The sequence below is a fragment of the Phasianus colchicus genome, chromosome 1 (assembly GCF_987193195.1).
Source record: "Phasianus colchicus chromosome 1, bPhaCol1.hap1.1, whole genome shotgun sequence".
In the NCBI taxonomy this organism is placed as follows: domain Eukaryota; kingdom Metazoa; phylum Chordata; class Aves; order Galliformes; family Phasianidae; genus Phasianus; species Phasianus colchicus.
Window position 1 is genome coordinate 40,974,979 of NC_143436.1, and position 18,584 is coordinate 40,993,562.

An 18,584-nucleotide genomic window follows, 5' to 3' on the forward strand; every position below is an offset into this window, starting at 1 on the left:
ATTGAGTTATTGTTTCTGAGCATGAAGCAGACCTGCTGTTTATTTGGACTTATTCATTACCTCAAACTGTTTTGATATGATTTGTACCAGTAACAAGCCCTATATGACTATTTTATTTTTGAATTTTATGTATTAATTTTCTTCAGCAATCAAATGCTAATGCTCTGTTCTCTTTCCTAAATTGGATAAATAGGAAGAGAGGACTGAAAGTGTTCACTTCCTGTAGTTGCAGAGAACCAGGTCATATTATTCCCTCCATGAAGTGACCAAGCTTCATCTCCATAAGGTAATTTTTTGAGTCTTGACTCCACTACTGATTCAAGGCCTTCCCTTAATGAACCTCCAAGGGTCAGGAGAAGATTTGAAGTCATCAAAGCTCTGAGCTGCTGATGAAGAAGGCTTAAGGAATTCTACTTCTTTTGAAACTGTTTCCATTGAGGAAGATATAGAATCCATTAGGAGTATCACCCCACAGAATTAAAATACTTAGAAACTTCATTAGTTGACTGCAAACTTTAAAACTGAGTTACTTAATCTTGACCACTTTTTATATTTAATTGCAGGCTTATGCAAAATATGAAGATAGTCTAACTATTACTTCTAGGTTCAAAGGGAATTTCATTTAAGACTCCTGATATGTGGTGCTGCCTGTCACAACCTGTCCCTTAGAAATCGGTGTAGCTGGTATATCATACACATTTATTTTTCAATATAAAAAAATTGATTTTAATCTTTACTTATTTTGTGGGTGGAAACTGTCCTCACAATGTATAAAATAATTGTGCTCTCAGCCCTAACTACTACTGGAAAAGAAGGATAATTATCTCCTGAACTTTTTTATGCTACATGAACACACCGTTCTTATAGCACATAGAAAACACTCTTGAGAGAAGATCATGATTTTCTAAGATCTTTATAACTATCTAATTCTGCTTATTTCATTACTTTCTAGTGCATTAACAATTCAATAAGATATATGTACAAGATAAATTATAAGATAAATACAAATCTTTTTGCATGATAGTTTTCAGACAGACCTGAAACAGATCTTCAGATATTCTTCTTACAGACTTTGCTGGATGTGATCTAGAGTACCTGCATTCAATTTTTCAGTATAAAAGAAAACAGATGGTCTCCCAATTAGTTCCCTTTAACTCTCTTAAGTAGGATAAAGATACCTGAATATTAATTAAAATTCAGTGTGTCCTAGTATCAAAATAAATGCAATTATTCTAAACACTTGAGTATTTAATGTTCAGTGCTTCCCTTATCTATTTGGATTTGTTTGCTTACTTGAAATTTTTTGCTACTCTGAAAGTGCCAAATTATTTTATATTTAAGACATTAAACAATTAGACTCCACTGCCTGTCTAAAGCTACTCAGGCCTAGGAAGACAGAAATGTACATACACATTCCCTTTTCCTTTCACTTGCTGAAGCTCACCAACAGACAAAGAGCTCAAGTAGGAAAGAGCAGCACCTCTGTTTCTTAGTGTGCTCAGGTGGAATAAGCCCTTAAGATGAGGCCTTCAAGACCTCTCATTGCCCTTTAGGCAGAAACCAGTCCAAACCTTGGTCTTAAAGAGACTCCTTTCAGATGAAGGCCAAACAATTCAGCTAATGCCTAAGGGATTTGCAAATACCTCTTGCGCAGTCTTCTCCAATACTGTTAGAACTGGCATGCACGTGGCAGCTCTTTTGGAGACTCAGAAGCCGACATCATTGAATGCTTCTAGAATAAGACAAAGGCTGAAACAGCCTTTTTAGTGTTACTCATATTACTGTAGCAGGAACAATGATAGTAAGAACAACTGTGGATTCCAAGGTTCATAAGCAGAAGGTGATTTCTTCTGACTTGCTTTGCTAAAGGTGATGGTAAATTAACTTTAAAAAAGTTCTAAAGGGCAACTTGGGTGGTTACTTGCTTGGCAAACTTCACCTTACATCCTTTTTTAAATATGATATGCATGCCTGTTTTCTAGCTCTCTGTATAGAAAGATTACTAAAACACAATGTGGTATTCAGCAATTAGCATGTAAATAATTTAGCCAGCATATTCGGTTATAAATAGGTTTGTAAATTGAATATTTTAGACAGAATTAAAAACACCTGGACAAGAACTAACAATGTCTGGACCCATGAAATATCATCATGAGTCTTAATGTTCACTTTGCACTTTACATGCTACGATAAAGCAAAGAAATTGCCTGTAAGTCAGTAATAGGATAATTTTTCTTTGATAGAGTACCGAAGCAGCCCTTATTATTGCTCTCTAACCTGATAAAGCTCTGCTGTTAATCCTGCTGCAAATGCACTCACAAAAGAGATGTTGCTTTCACATTAGTTGTTACCATTAGCACTGCACTTTTTTTAGGCCTTTGCATCTTAGTTGAAAAAAATCCAATTTCAGTCATACTGATGCAGAAAGCACCTATATAGTACAGGTGCTATCCTTTTTTCTTTCTCATGCTGAGCTGCAGAAGCAAATCCCAACTTTTCTAGTGGTACAAGCCAATTTCCACAGTTTTGAGACTGAGATTTTTGATACTGTCTCCATATTTTCTTCTAGCTTCTTCTGGCCCATATTCTTATGTCTATCTCTTGAATGAGTGAATTATTCAAGAATAAAATAACGTATTATTGAACTGAGCTATGCAGTTGGAAGTGAAAACAAGTGATCATGGTGACTGAGTGACAACAGCTCAAAAAGTTATACGCTAGTTATTACATGCCCACTTCTAGTCCAGTACGAATAATGAAAAAACATTTTGGCTTAAGTCACTCCTTTCCTGATACCCAATCTTTCAGTCATGAGATATCCACACATTCTTTCCTCTCCTTTGTCTCGCCACTACCTCCTACACCTTGTATGTTTAGTAAGGAGTACATTCCACATAGCTCCATCAAGCTTGCTTTTCACTTCCTCCTCATATCAAATAGGAAAAAATCTTCCATGGAAGGGGAGGCACAAGAAGAGGAATGGTTTCAGAAGACAAAAAGGTATAAACATAGAGTTTTCTTGGGTTTCCTTCCCTATAGAAGATTTTCTCTGTTTCCCAAAGATTATTCAACTTCCTTCTCCAGCTAATAGATCTTATATTTCTTCATGCTTCTCAAAAGAATTTTTGACTTAACCACATCCACTGCTTGCAGGAGACCTTCCTCATCCCATTTGCATCCTTTCATCTATAGCCCTTATCTTTCCACTTTCTTGTAATTTTTTCCCTATCTAATGCAGACCAGCTCCCCACATCATCACAGAATTTGCATCAGGACCCACTTGCCTCCAACTTTCATGTCACTTTTCTTCATCTTTGAAATAAGCAGAATGTGTTACTATTCTAAATGCATTTTATTATGATTATATTATATAGAGCTGGTGCCCAAAATCATGGCAGTGCTTTCCTAATGCAGCTAATGAGGCACAGTTGGTATTTGTGGTGACCGGTATACAGAATGATGAATTAAAATGAATTACATTGCCTTGTGATCAGAGAAGTGAACGTGGAACCCCTGCTGCACAAGCACCCAAGAGGAGAGTGAGTGCTGGTGGGAGTGACCAAATGGAAAAAAGTGGATGCTGCTGTCTCCATTAGACTGTTCCTTAAATATAGGCAATGAGGAACTGCTTGACAGACTAACCATTTTAAGATGCTAACTGCTGTCATATCTGTCCTGTCTATGGGAAATAAACATAATCCAGGACAAATAAAGGTTTTAGTTAATGCTGGAGAGTGGTTGTTTCTATTATCAACTGCCTCTTCTGCAGGGCAGACAAACAGACCAATCCTGTGAGAGTGAGTACAAGGTGGCTCAATGAGTCATGGTAGTCTAAACCTTGGGATACATGCTGAGAGCTGTGCTACTTGTCATGACCAGACAGAATGCCAGTGTGACGGCCAGGCAGGACAGCACAGTATATGGTATCATGCTGTTCCAGGTTAGTTTGCCATAGGCTGACTAACCCTCCAGTTGCTCACCCAATGGGCAGAACACAGTGAAAACAAAGCCAAAGAAAAGTTTGAATAATTCAGGTAAATTTATGAGTACTTATCTGAGTTCACTGTACAGTCCAAACTTTTGGAAGTTCACTCCTTATGAACTAGTTTGGGTATGGAAAAGTAGCAAAAGACATTCACTAGCCCACATTAAAAAAGAAAGAAAGAAAAGTAACTCAAGTTTTTAAACTGACACAACAGAAGGATCTCATTCTACAGAATGCAGAATCCCAACCCAGGTTAATTATGAGGAAGAGTATAATAAATTGAATGCAGAATTGTAACATGCATATTTTAAATTTGAGAAAAAAAAATATCACATCCAACTCCAGAATATGTTTGTTCTGGTTTATGTCCACATGTAAACATTATATTTTACCAACAGTGAAGCAGTCATGGTTTCCAGTTATCCGATAATACTTTCCTTTGATAAACATGTAAAATATGTTAGGCTTAACTCACCTCTTTCACATGATTGTAACCACATAAATCTCAGTGAAGCCACTTTCATTGAGGTAGTACAAAAGAAAGGAGAATCAAATTTTTGAATTTTTTGCAGAGCTGAAAGGGTAGTTGAATCAGGGGACTCATCTTCTACTTAATGCACATTGTCATTGCAGAGACCACAGCTCAGGTAGGCAGACTTAAGGCAGCCTGAAGCCAGCTAATTTGAGTACTACTAATGATTTTTATACTGGAAGAAAGCTCAACATAGACAAAATGACCTAGCATTACTCAGTCCCTCAGATAGGTTTTGCATCTTTCAAGTAGCTGGGAGGTAACTGTCCCAGTTAGACAACATAAAACAACTTAAGCTGCAGTGACTGGTTCCAAACTACTTTTATGTGAATCATGAAAACCAATGGGCCTGAACTTTCAGAGCTGTCAATGCAAAACTTCTATTTTTCTGCAATAAACTGTTATCACAAAATACACAGTTTGAACTCCCCAGTTTCACATTTGTCTTTTTGAATTCAAAGAACCATACAAACAAGCCCTGTAAGTATGTACTGCAAGTTGTCTTCGTTTGTGTTGTACAAATCATCCCATCTGCCATTATGCTTTGTTTTTGTAGCACTTATTGGAATATTTTTTGTTTCCTACAACCGGTGTGTGAAAATGTTCAGAAGAATTATGTATGTGAAGGAATATGTCTTTTATTTAAAAAAAAAATCTTTAAATCATTAACTCTTGCACAGTAAAATAGATCTCCCTAGGCTAATTAATGTTTGCATATATTGGAAATACACCATAGGTTATCTTACAGGTAACTACTTCATCTGTTATCAAAAGGCAAGAAGTGCAAACATGGCAGTGAGACCGTTTCTGGTTAATACTGAACTTGTGGCACATACTTATCAGAAGACATCTGTTTTCAAATCAGCTCAACGCTTCTTTTGTTTCGTCCTTGAGGAATCAAGATGCAAATTAATGTTAAACAAATGAAATGAACCTGCTTCTCAGGGCAGTACCTTAGTCAGAGCTGCAATTCTCTGAGCCAGTTCAGCCTCCACTTCAGGTAAGGTTTCCGCCTTCCTCATCGTCTGCTGGAGCTTCTGTTCTGCCAACTCTAGACGCTCTTGAAGCTGTCTGTTTTTGTCTTCCAGCTGAAGGCCAAAGATAGATGAAAAATTATAAACAGTGAAATTAGAATAAAGACTTTCTTTCAATTACTTAGGTATCAGGGAAGCAATCAAAACTCATTGTAAAGGCTTAGGTATTCCACAACCTGGGGGAACTTACTGGAAAAGTTTTACCTCAAGCATGGAACTGTGTAGGCTGCCAGTTTTATTAATGATGAGTGATTTGAGGCTTCAGGATCATATGATGGTGAAAAAAAGGTATCATAAAATGGTACTTAGGAAGATGAATAAAAACCTCCTCTGGTCGATGTGTTGTTTATCTAAGCAAAATAAAAGTATTGATGCCAGTAAAATGAGAAATTTCTTAATGGAAGTACTTCATCCACCTTACAGAAAAGTTTATGTATATCAGCTAAAATGGGAAAGAAATACAATTCCAGAAGGATAGAACTCCTTGTGAATTTACTGAACAAATGCCAACAATGAAATTAGAAATGTTAAGTGTCTGTTAAGTTAACTGACACTTGTTACTCAACTAATTCATTCATTATCATATAATGGTTGCTAGTTACTTAAGGTTTCAATGAAATTATTCATTGTGAAGCTATAATTGTCTCATTTTACAAATGTGAAATTGTTTAATATGTGATAACTATTAAAGAGAAACAGTAGGGCTTTTGATAACTGCAGTATTTTCTGGCCTACTGAGATCTATCACAATTAAGAATTTTCTAATGGATGGATAATTGTTACCTGCTTTCCTGTTTGTTCCAAGTAATAAAAGTCATGAAAAAGGAGTGGGATATGAGATTTTCAGTTCTCCAAAAACATGAAGAAATAGGCTTTTCATATGAAAATCTTCCAAGTGAACTTGTCTGCTTGTATATATTCAAAATGTAGTTGTATTGATCACTGCTTTGAGTAGGTAGATCTCTATAGCACAGTATGATTTACATTACCAGTAATGACGACTCCAAGGACAGATGGGCGTACTTTGCTTTTCCATCGTTCCCTTCTAACCTGCCTGCCCCAAAGAACTGAAGATATATCTTGAAGTAGTCAAAAGAAACTGGCATAAGCTGCAGTATTTGAGTTTTGATACTTTATTTTCCCTGACTATGTAGTCACATACATATATATGCACACAGAGTTGTGTGTGCATATGTGTGTAAATATATCTGCATACAATCATAGAAATAGATTATCAGATCACACTGGCTTACTTCCCATATGCCACTTTTTTTTTTTTTTTTTTTTTTTTTTAAGATATGATAGGTGAGGAAAAATAAAAACTTGGGACACCAAAGGTGAGGTTAAGGGCAATTTCGTCTTTTACATTTTAAATGATATTAACTTAATATTATTTTAGTTCACCTTGTATTCCTCAAAATATATGTGTTTCCTACTCACACTTCAGCTTTTGGATTCACTGTGGAAACAAAGCACCACAATAGACAAATGTAAAATTCCATTATGCTCTTTTCTAAAAGATATTCATAGATGGTTTATCTTCATAAAATCTTAACTATGTAGAAGATTCTAAACACTTAATGTGCTACCATTTTATGTAAATATTATGAGTTGTTTTTTTTCTTGCAGAAGTAAGTTTCTTTTGGCTATGCTTTTTTATTCATTTTTCTTTCAAAAAAACACAACCCAAACCAAAACAAAAAAACTGCAAACGAACCCCAAATTTAGAAAATCATTACATAAGAAACAAAGATGATCCTTTACTTATGGACTGTGACATTGTACGCTTATGCAAAACACTTAGAAAACACAGTTATTTCACAACATTGAATGCACACATTGGCTTGGTTTTCATGGTCATAGTAGCTAACATGAGGCTTAGAGAAGGAAAAAACATATTTTTTTTACATTAACATCATTTAAAAAAGAGCAGATTAACCCAGTAAAAATCTCATGCATTAGATACACCTCCCCCCTTTCATGTTAATTTTTATTACGTATGAAGAAAATAACCGACTAATACAGATACTGCACCTGACGTAGGATGGCTTCTTTGTTTGCCAGTTCATTTTCCAGCTTGTCATTCATGTCATGTATGGAGGTGGATTCTCTCTGTGCACTGAGGTAGCGCTTCTCCAGTGTAGTGATCCTTTCTTCCATATCCTCCTTTTGTGCCATTGCCTAAAATGAAATTTAAAAAAAAATCAAGAACCATTCCATTAAAAGGGCACATAATTTTATACCAGTTTACTCTTCGTGCTAACAGCAACAGTACATAAGTTGTGTATAACACGACTTTTCTGTTTTAAGGAGAAATTAATCCTTTTCAGGATTCATACACCAAAGATGCTTAAAGTGGTAGCTGTTGAGTAGAGCAGAAAAACAATTCCCACATTTTGTGTATTTTTCTAGTTTCTAGATTTTTCCATGCAAGTAAGCACACCAAAATTGGCTTATATTTACTTGTTTGCTTTTTAAATAATGACAGCTATTTGATCAGAAAATGGAAAGCATGAAATAATTGCATAATGATACAAATATAGGATAGTGATATCGTGAAAAATGTATATGCATACCTACTGTTATTCTTAGGTTCTGATAAAATTTTTGCCAAAGTATATCTATAACAGACAGCAGATGACATTTCCTTAAATTGCAGCAATGCAAATGAGCACATATTAAATTTCCTTAAATTGCAGCAATGCAAATGCTGGATACATAACATAGCCATGACATACAAGTACATTACCCATATATGTTATGGATAAGGATTAAAATGTATTAGTGACCACTTCATTTAAGAAGCAAAGGATTGAAACAAAGAGTAAGCAAAACAGAAGTGGCAGCAACAGCAAGCAGCAATCAAGGTGTCCAGGAAACAGCAGTATTTGTCAGAAAGTAAATGAGAATGAAGAATTTAGAGACTCTTCTACAAGGAGCAGCTGTGGAAAAGGAGAAACATCAGTGCAAACTTTGTTGTGATCTTATAAAGAACATCCAGTATTTTAAAAGAAACAGCACATAGATGAGAAGAGGCTTTCATGTTGCAGTAGTGTCAGAAGTTCAGAGGGAACATTTCTGCCAGATAACTAGGAATACCAGGTTAAATATTTATATAATGTGCAAACACACGCAGACACAAATAACATGCACATGAATAAAATACCTGTACTGTAGAAAGGAATGTTATAGACAATTACACTACCTTTAAATACTAAAATAGATTCCAGAAGTCAACCATTCACACATATCAAGTTCTACATAAGATATTCTGTAGAGTACCATGGAGGGCCACAAATTTAAGAGGAAGAAAAAACTGCAATATATTTCCATGCCAGACATGGATATGCTCTGATGCTTACATACAGCAGTGAAAAATTTCTTAGCCTGATTTATTAAGAAAAGTAAATAACATATTGGAACATGAAGCTGTCACACAAGAATACAGATAATAACTGATTACATAAAATACTGCTATTTACATAATGGCCCAAAGTTTTAAAAAATGTAGTTTAGATTATCTGCATGACCAGCATCTCTGTTAAATCTATTTCAGCATAAAAATGTGGAAATGACTGAAATAATTGCCAGTATGTGCTCTAGCAATTCTAAAACACAGAGATCTTCCTATGATAGTTGCACATACGCACACCCGCTTCTATGAATACAGATTTTTAACAAGATTTGTACAATTATTTCTTACTGTAAATTTTGTGTTTCCTGCGTACAAGAGCTTTTGTCATTGCTCAAGTTTGCTTTTCATATTCACTGATCCCTGTCAGCTTGTATCGGTATTTGAGAAAAAAATGGCACGGTATGTGAGGTACATATACGGAACTCCTTACCTCTCTAATGTCTCTCTGATATTTACTGTTCATTTCTTCTGTTTTAATGAGCTCCTTTCTGGCAGTTTCTGCTTCCTGCTCTACCTCTCCCACCCGGGATGACAGTGCAGCCAAACGTTCCTTCATTTGTGCCATTTCATAGTTCTGTTTTTCGAGTAGCTCCTGGAGTTCTATAACTTGACTGGTTTCATCATTTGAGTCTATGGAGCCATTCGATAAGCGCTGTTAATGGAGAAGTGACATTATGTATTATTTCTATTTTTATATAGACCCTATGTAAAGAATTTCTAAAATCAAAATTATTGTAAACTTTACAATAGTATTTAGGAGAAGGAAAAAAAAAAACACACAATAATTTTCACTGTGGGTGAGAGGTATGCATACTAAAAACTGAAAAAGATCAATATTAATTAGTATCAAATATTCTATAATGTAAGAACACAAATATGTAAATATTTGCATTAACAGCAGAATGGTACATTAAAATAGTTCTAGTTTGTCATTATGGCAATTCAAATATAAATTGTAGCAGTACTATGAACCAAAATGTATACATTTAAGCTAAACTTATGCACCATTTAGACTTACTCAGTATTTATTCCATTTGCAAAATAAGCCATATAACAGCAGGCAACACTAATAAGTCACAAATTCTAATTACTAGAACATTCTGAGAGTCTGGTCAATATAATGGTTAAGTCTACATTAGAGATTAGTTCTGCCAAAGTAATTTATGCACTGTTGAAAGGCCTGTGTGAATACTGTTTTAAAGAAAAATAACAAGTCCAGAATGTTTTACTGCATTTGCAAACTGATCCCAGGAAGATGAAATACATTGCACATAAATGATTCCAGGAAAGAAGTGTGTTCACTAGCAGGACTTGCTGGCATTTTTTATTACAATATATAGTCATGCTAACTTTTCCCAACATAGGCTAAGCTGTGGTTTCACATGAATTTAATTCTTATGTCAAAACAACAACAGAAGTAAGAAGATTAACCCAAGCAATGATGGTCTTTTTTTTGAGCTATAAAACAGAAAAACAAAATCCAAGTATGAAAAATTATTATTACTCTTCTTGATTAGGTGCAATTTTACTAGTTAAAGCTATATCATACAGTAGAAGATCAAATTATTTCACTGTAACTGTTACTTTACATAGGTTATCAGTCTCAAAGAGCATCATTCAGGAATATTGGTCCTGAAGTGTATTTGTTGTTTGTGAGACGGTAAGGTGTATAGCAAGACAAATACAAAATATGATTTGGAAGATCTGAGAGGAAAACAAGTTTTCGCTCATTAGCTCTTGTGCCTTATTGTTGTCAAAAATATGCTTATAGAGAAATCTAATAAATTCAAAGAACATTACTTTGCTTAATGGCTTTGACATTATTTTTTCCCCAATAAGACAGAAAAGAAATTCAGATCAAGATCATCTGCCTTTCTGTGGGTCACTGAATAAAAGTGTTACTCTAAGAATTCACTACATCACATAACTCAGCTCCAAAACTACTTTATGTACCACATATTATCTTGAAATTTTATGATACTGAACCGTCATCAATCTACTTGCAAGATACCCAGGCAAAATGACAATGGTAACTGGAAAAACTTAGTTCAGTTTGTTGTTTGAAAAGCATTCAATTATTCTACTTGAACAGAATTTCCATTAATATGAAACAATCATGTTATCAAAATAATGCTCAAAGAAGATAATATATTCTAACTATCATATTTTATTTCAATGAGTAAACTTGAGGTAGCTTTTATCAATTATTATAATCTGTTTTACACCTTTAATCTCTTACAGAAATTTAACAGATGTCACAAATGAATAAATTTTACAGTGCAATACATTTTCCTCACAGCTCCCTAGAGAGGGCTACGTTAATTGCATTAAGGTTAATAATAAGCAAATTTACAAACATTGCAAAATATAAAAATGCCATGTGATCATCAACCCTGATAGTTTTGAAATGGTAAGCTTCAATGTCTAGGATTATGATCACTATCACAGAAATATTTTTGCCATTAACAAAGGTTTTATTTCAAAAGAGATTACTAACTATATCACATACAATTAATGAAGTGAAAGACTAATTTTTTATCTAATCAATATCTGGGACTTATGCAGACAAATAAAATGTAATGAGAGTTAAGCTCTTGCCAGTAGAAAAATGCTATGATTGGCAATTATGCATGAATGTTTTTTGATCTACGCACATAAACTTTCCCTGTATTTCTTTGATGAACTCTTTATACAAGCTGCTTTAATCGTACACATTGTTAACTTTTTCTTTATATTATTCCTTTGGATTTGAACTGACATTTTGTCACTTTTATGCCTTTATACTATTTTCTTTGTCCATAATACGAGTACATCACATGGAATAATCACTCAAAAACATCACAGGCAGAAAGTTAAATGTTAACTCAAGACCTAACTGAGGTATCATTACTTCATGCTCTCTCCCTCTTCTTCCTATTTATTTATTTATTTATTTATTTAGTATCTGGATGATTTATTTATTTATTTATTTATTGCAGAAATATTTCTTAGGACATAAAATGCTAAGAAATAAATAAGCAGCCAAATGCTTATAATGTTGAATGTTTTTAATAATACGTTTTTAATAGATTGCTATTAACTACCAGCTGAAGCACCATGGGAAATCTTGTTTGAAGAACCTGTAAGAAAAAGATATTTCTAAGAAGGCAATCTTTTCTGTCTCATCCTTACTCCAAATTCCTAATACACACAAGAAATGGCATTCTGGTAAAATCTTCAGCAAACTTCATGATGCTGTCTGTTCAAATACTGTTGTTAAAAAGCCACAGATGAACATAAACTCTAATTTCAAAACTATCTAACAATGGCTAATTTCCTACATAAAAGAAACATGATCCAGTGCTTTGTGTTTTGTTTGTTTGTATTATTTTTTTTAACTAGGTAATTTCTCTAATAAAAGACAACCTATTTGTTTCCATTGTGTTTGCTTCTTTAGACCACAGTCCTGCAGAAACAGTGTAATCATATGAAGGAATGCACAGGTAGGCACAGGTGCAGTATGTGAGCACCAACTACATACGCTGTAACAGCATATAAAGATATATTTCCTTTGCCCCTTCCATAGATTTCTCTGCCAGATCAGAAATCTGGCTGGCATCAGCCTGAAAGACCTGCTACAGCCTTGGACTACTTTGCTTGAGCAGATTCAGATCAAACAAATGTACATTTCTATTCAACAACGTGACATTTGTTTTTTCTTATGGCAGAGAAGAATGATGGAAAGAACAACAGCAAGAGGAAGGACTGCTGTGTTTATTTATTTTCTCTCTTTCTAGTCAGGTCTACCTAGACCTGATTCCATTTATGTGACAAGGTCGAGCTTAGAGAGGGGACAAAGTAAGAGGAAGTTGTTTCCTTGATCGTTCACATTTCATTGCCCCAAATTAATACACTGTACAATAATATTTTAGTATATTGAATTCAGATGAAGTATTTCAACTGTTCAAATAGTTAACCACGTACTAATAGCTTCTGAAAAGCATTATTCACTCAGGAGTGGTTATACTGTAAAAACACTGTTTTGACTGGCAGTAAAAGTTGAGGCACGCATCATGAAGTCCTATCTTGTGCATGTTGCAGAGTGATAGAATAGAGATTGGTTAACAACTTTACACAGAGACTACAGACTACATTTTCTCACCTTATGAATCAATTCAGTCTGCTGGTTTAAAAAAAAAAAAAATCAAGCTATTTCTTAACTCTCACACATGCCAATGTGCTTTCATAGTGTACTGCTGACAGACAACTTATTTCCATGGCAGCTTCACTAATATATTTTCATGAGCATTCCCACATTGTTTAAAAGAGTATACTGGGCACTGCCAAGGAAGGACACATTTAGCTAAAAGAGAACAGTGATCAAACAGGGTAAATGCTTTTAGACTCTCAGAATTTCCTCTGAAGTGCAGTAATGGAAGAATTCTCTTAGAAAGGATAGGGGAGGTAGATCTGTGACCTTCATACACTATTCATCAAGTAATTGAAAAAGGCAGAACTGGACAACTTCTCATCATCTCAGTTATTGTTTTAGAATAGAATACAATATAACACAGTGAATATGAATATGAAAGCTAAATGATATTATAATACTCCTTATTAGTACCTTACTAGTACTGTTTTTCATTAATTTAAGCTCTCCAACATATACTGGAAATCACAGCACATTGATTATAAATGCTTTCCATGGGAACCAGAGGCACTGTGGAAATCATAGAATTATTTATACTGGAAAAGACTTTCAAGGTCATAAAGCCTAATTATGCACCTAAGGCTACCAAGTTCACAACTACACCATGTACCTAAACACCTCCAGTGACTGGGACTGCTCTACCAATGCCTAACCACTCTTTCCATGAAGAAATTCTACCTGATTCAAACTAAACCTTCCCTGGTGCAACTTGAGCCCATTTTCTCATGCCCAATCACTTGTCACCTGAGAAAGATGACTGACACCCGCTGCAATCTCCTTTCAAGTACTTGTAGAGAGTGATGAGGTCTCCTCTCAGCCTCCTCCACTCCAGACTGAATAGCCCCAGTTCTCTCATATTTCTTGTTTTCTAGTCCCTTCACCAGCTTTGTTTCTCTTCTCTGCATACCCTCAAGAAATTCAATATCCTTCTTGTGCTGATTGTTGAATGCCATACAATTGGACACACCCCATCAATATGGCCTATACAGATTCCCCTGCAGAGCCTCTCTACCCTCAAATAAATCAGGAATTTCATCCAGCCTGCTGTTATGTGCAAATTTACTCAGAATATCCTCTATTCATTCATAAAATCATTGACAAAAATATTAAGCAAAACTTATCCTAATACTGAGTTGTGAGTAACACCACTTTTGAGTGACTGACAATTTAATTTTACCCAGTTCACAATGACCCTTTGGTCCTAGTTGTCTTGGTATCATGACAGTTTTTCATCCAGTGAATAGTGCACCCATCCAACTCCCAAGCAGCCAGTTTCACTGGTAGAATACTGTGTGGAACACAAATGCTTTCCAGGTAAACAACATTCACTGCATTTTGTCCACTAAGTGAATTGTCTTGTCATATGAGAATTGGAGAGTCAAACAGGACCTGCCTTTCATAAATTTGTACTGACTGGGTCTAATCACACGGATGTCCTGTAGATGATGTGTGATGGCACTTGAGATAATCTGGTCTATAACCTTCCATGACACTGAGCTTTAGGCCTGTAATTGGATTTAATTGGTCTGTAATTCCCTGGATACCCCTTCCTGCCTTCCATGCAGATGGGCATCATATTCACTAGCCTCCAGCCAACTGGGACCAGTTAGCCTGGTCTGTTGATAAATTATTGAAAATGGCTTGGTAACCACTTCTGCCAGCTCCTTCAGTTATCCATCTGGCCCCATAGATTTGTGTCCAGTGTATGTCCTAGCATAATCCAAAAATTCCAGATAAAGATAAGAAACTGAGTAAAATGGGAGAAAGGATTATGATACTGGTGCAGTATCAAGTCAGAGAGGGTAATGACTGCACATTGATTTGAAGCAAGAACTATGTGTTCAAGCATTAACTTGTGTTCAGTTTTTGACAATTTTTTGTATGGTTTTGGTAAATCCTATTTTTTTTCTTCAAGGACATATAACTATTTCTACAGAAGGAGAAATGTGACAAGGTCTTCTTTTATAGTGCTTTTGCAAATTTTAATACATTTGTAGGTCATTAAAAGCCAAAGAAAAATATGTATTTTTAATTCTGTGGTTGAAGCATAATTTATATCTGCATAAATATATTTCATTAGTATAATATTATGCAACTACCAAACACTAGAGAAATAAATATACCTATAGAGAGAATCACCATGTAACAAACAGAAGTTACAGAGAAATCACAGTCCATACAAACAGGTACTATTTCAGAGGTAGTATTCATGAAGAAAACTTTTACTCTCACCCAAATACATCAAAATGGGCCAGGAAGAGAAACACAGAAGAGATGAAAGAACCATCAAGTAAATCTGATGACAGTGATGGTATTAACTACAAGAGAGGAGGCTTACCATAGAGGAAATCAAAGTTCAAAAATATCTTATAAGACTGAGTGCCATAAAGGGTAGTAAGAAATTTCTGAGAAAAAAAAAAAAAATCTTTGTATTGCTCATGCTCTGTGGAAATGGGAGAAGGAAATAAGTATTCCTGTTCCCCCCTGCCAGACAGTAGGAAAAGGAAGCCAGAATCCCTGGTACAAGATTTTCTTCCTTTCAAGACCCAGTAAGTACAGCAGTAAGACAATCTGCTGCTTACATAGGAATGTCAGCAGGGAAAAGAACAGTAAATCGGAGTGCTATACCTAACAATTAATCTCTCCTTATATCATTCTCTCTGCATTGAAATAACCAAAAGAAAAACCAGCTGCAGCCTGGTTTACTAGCAAAAACAAACAAAACAAAACATCCAAGAATGACAGTAAAAGGAAAACAGGAGAAAGTGTAAAATAAGATTAAGCCAACAGACTGTAAAGGACATAACTCCTGTAAAAATACACCTAGATTGAGTTATAATGTGGCAATTTATGCACAGGAACATAATTTAGTAATGGTGAATCCCAAGAACAGGACAGAGAACCTGCAAGCGACAAATTGTCTGCAGCTGTAAAACAACTGACCAAGATATGTTTGGGCTAGATACTACAAGCCAGTAATTATATATTTTGCTCTAGAAGTTTATGTAGGAGTGCTGGGAGAAGGACAAAAAGATTATCTCATAGGATTACCCCCAAACAGTCAGCAGTAGAGACAGAATTCATTTACTTGATAAAACTCCTCTGTGTCTCCCAGTTTACAGCAGGATAGGTGCAGGTCATTCACATGATGTCCCTATGCATAAGCACATTCAGGCCTGAGGACTAAATTAAATTCTGTCTAATCACAAAGTGCCATTGAATAATTAAAATCAAGCTTAAAATTGAGAAGACTGATTTCTTCAAGCAACTAATATTTTTATGCTGTAAGTAACTGCTTTTTTTGTTTCCCATTCTCTCTCTCTCTTTTTTTTTTTCTTTTTAACCCCAGAAGCATTTGCCTCATGTCTACTCTTTCCTAATCTTTTTCTCTAATGGAGTACTATGAAGTTGGTTACAGCATAAATCACCAGTATCAAAGCTGAAGTCTTCGCTATATTCTCAAGTCAATACAGTGCCATGGTTCTTTGAGAGTACTTGCTGTAATTTGGCTGACTATGCTTGGTAAATAGTGCAGAGCATAAACCCAGAAAACTTCTGACATGATGTTACGCTAGAACTAAGTAAGAACTGAAAACGTGAAAACTTCTGTTTAAAAACCAAAGGAAAAATATTCTTTTGATTTTACGTAATTTTCTTGACATGAAGCACAAAAAATTTACATTAAAATAGCATTTCAAACATTTGCAGATGATATGTTCTATTTGCTAACTATGTGACACTTACCTTGCCAATATAAATATTGTAAATACACATAACTAAAGAATACAAGTGTAGGCAATTTTTCCCTGAACCCTACAATTTATCAAATCAGGACATTTTACTTAATTTTGTTGGTATGAAATTAGATAGGAAATCAGTGATCTAAAATATAGGTAAGAAATAAGAGGATAGATACAAGCTAAGGTTCAGCAAAGAACTGTTTTCAGAAAGTGACACAATATTTAGAAAAGACTAAAATGAGAGAGAACGGTTTCTAAGTGTCAGAATCTCACTACTGCAGAAGCTTCTGTAGACTGGATTATGCTCCACTGACCTGCTTCCAGATATGACAAATCTCCTATCTGCTATGAGTCTGTGACCCTACTGCTCATGGTTACTGGCCTCCGGGGTACTCCCCTTTCACATGATGATGGCATCTCAACCTAAGGAAAGACTCTTGATCCATACTGTGAGACTTCTTTCTCCATCAGAAGATGGCAAGTGCTAGCAGCTGTGAAACTATGTATGAATTTTGGGCAGTAACTGAGGTATGAAAGCCTTCCTGTGCTTCATAAGCAATAGACACCATTTCCTTGGTAAAAAGTACTTTTCATTTTTTTGGGGGGGGGAATAAAGTTCCTATAGATAATAAGACTTCTAAAGCAATGTTTTGATAATCTTGATAAGCAGAAGTATATAAGGAAATGTGAAAAGAAGTATGTGACTGCATGACAAGTTAATTTATATGAAAAAGTAAAAAAAAAAAAAAAAAAAAAAAAAAGTCTTCTGAAAATTAAAGATCTGAATGAATGTCGATTGATTTATTGTGTAAATATTGCAAAATTAGTGCAGCTTTTCAGCATCATAAGATGCCTGAGCTGTAGTGTTGAGAATTAAATATTCACTGTCATACTGCTTGGCAACTCTGCCCATAGCAGCTGGATTTGAACTAGATGATCTTTAAGGTCCCTTCCAACCCAATCCATTATGTGATTTTTATGCAGACACACTCAGCTACTAAGCACAACACAGTTCACCAAATCAGAGAATCAAGTCTCATCATTAAATCATGTCCCTCAGTGCCATACCCTTGTCTCTTAAATGCAAGCAGGGATTGGGGCTCCACCAATATTTGCCTAAAGCCTCTTTAAAGGGAAACACTGCATGATATTCCACTATGAACACTCCTGTAAGAGGACTGACAGCTTAGATTCATGAAGACTTTTAGAGCCTGCTGCAGTTTTTCCCCATTTTTCTTTCCTCTCTGACAAGTCCTTACTTTTCCAGGTGTGTCTCAATCTTCATTAAATCTCCCTACACACATACTTTTAACATTAGATTATCAGTATTTATTCAGAAGGGGATTATTAGAAAATCCCCCAAATATCTGCACTGCTTAGATGCTAACCCACTATCTGATTATGAAATTTATTTTGTGTCTGAAGTGTACTACTTTCTTAATTTACAGTGTGAATTGAATGCTTTGGGATGAGATGTGTCTGCAACTATTAAGTATGCATCATGATTGTACTTGAGCAGCAAAACAAATGATCCTTAAAATAAACTGTCTCTAAATCATGAACATCCCTTTGACAGCCAGTGTTGAATCCAACCTTTGTCCTCTTTAAACTGTTGCTTTTGATGAAGGCTGCCTTCATTCCATTCTCTGCTGCTCAACAGTGCTGCCAATTAAAATGAAAGAGCAAAGG

General features: G+C 35.2%; 1 protein-coding gene across 6 annotated transcripts in view; it reads right to left on the reverse strand.

The window, feature by feature from the left end:
* The window catches only part of PPFIA2 (PPFI scaffold protein A2), a 295,808-nt gene that overhangs the window by 51,299 nt on the left and 225,925 nt on the right, over positions 1-18,584 (reverse strand). For all 6 annotated transcript variants that reach the window (XR_016466101.1, XM_090139305.1, XM_090139289.1 and 3 more), the window contains 3 exons: positions 9,397-9,618; positions 7,586-7,732; positions 5,471-5,605 (listed from right to left, as the gene is read on the reverse strand). Coding sequence is in view for 5 of the 6 variants with exons in the window: in XM_090139305.1 (XP_089995431.1) it covers positions 5,471-5,605; positions 7,586-7,732; positions 9,397-9,618 (504 nt within the window). In the remaining variant the exon portion in view is untranslated. The remainder of the gene's footprint in view (positions 1-5,470; positions 5,606-7,585; positions 7,733-9,396; positions 9,619-18,584) is intronic.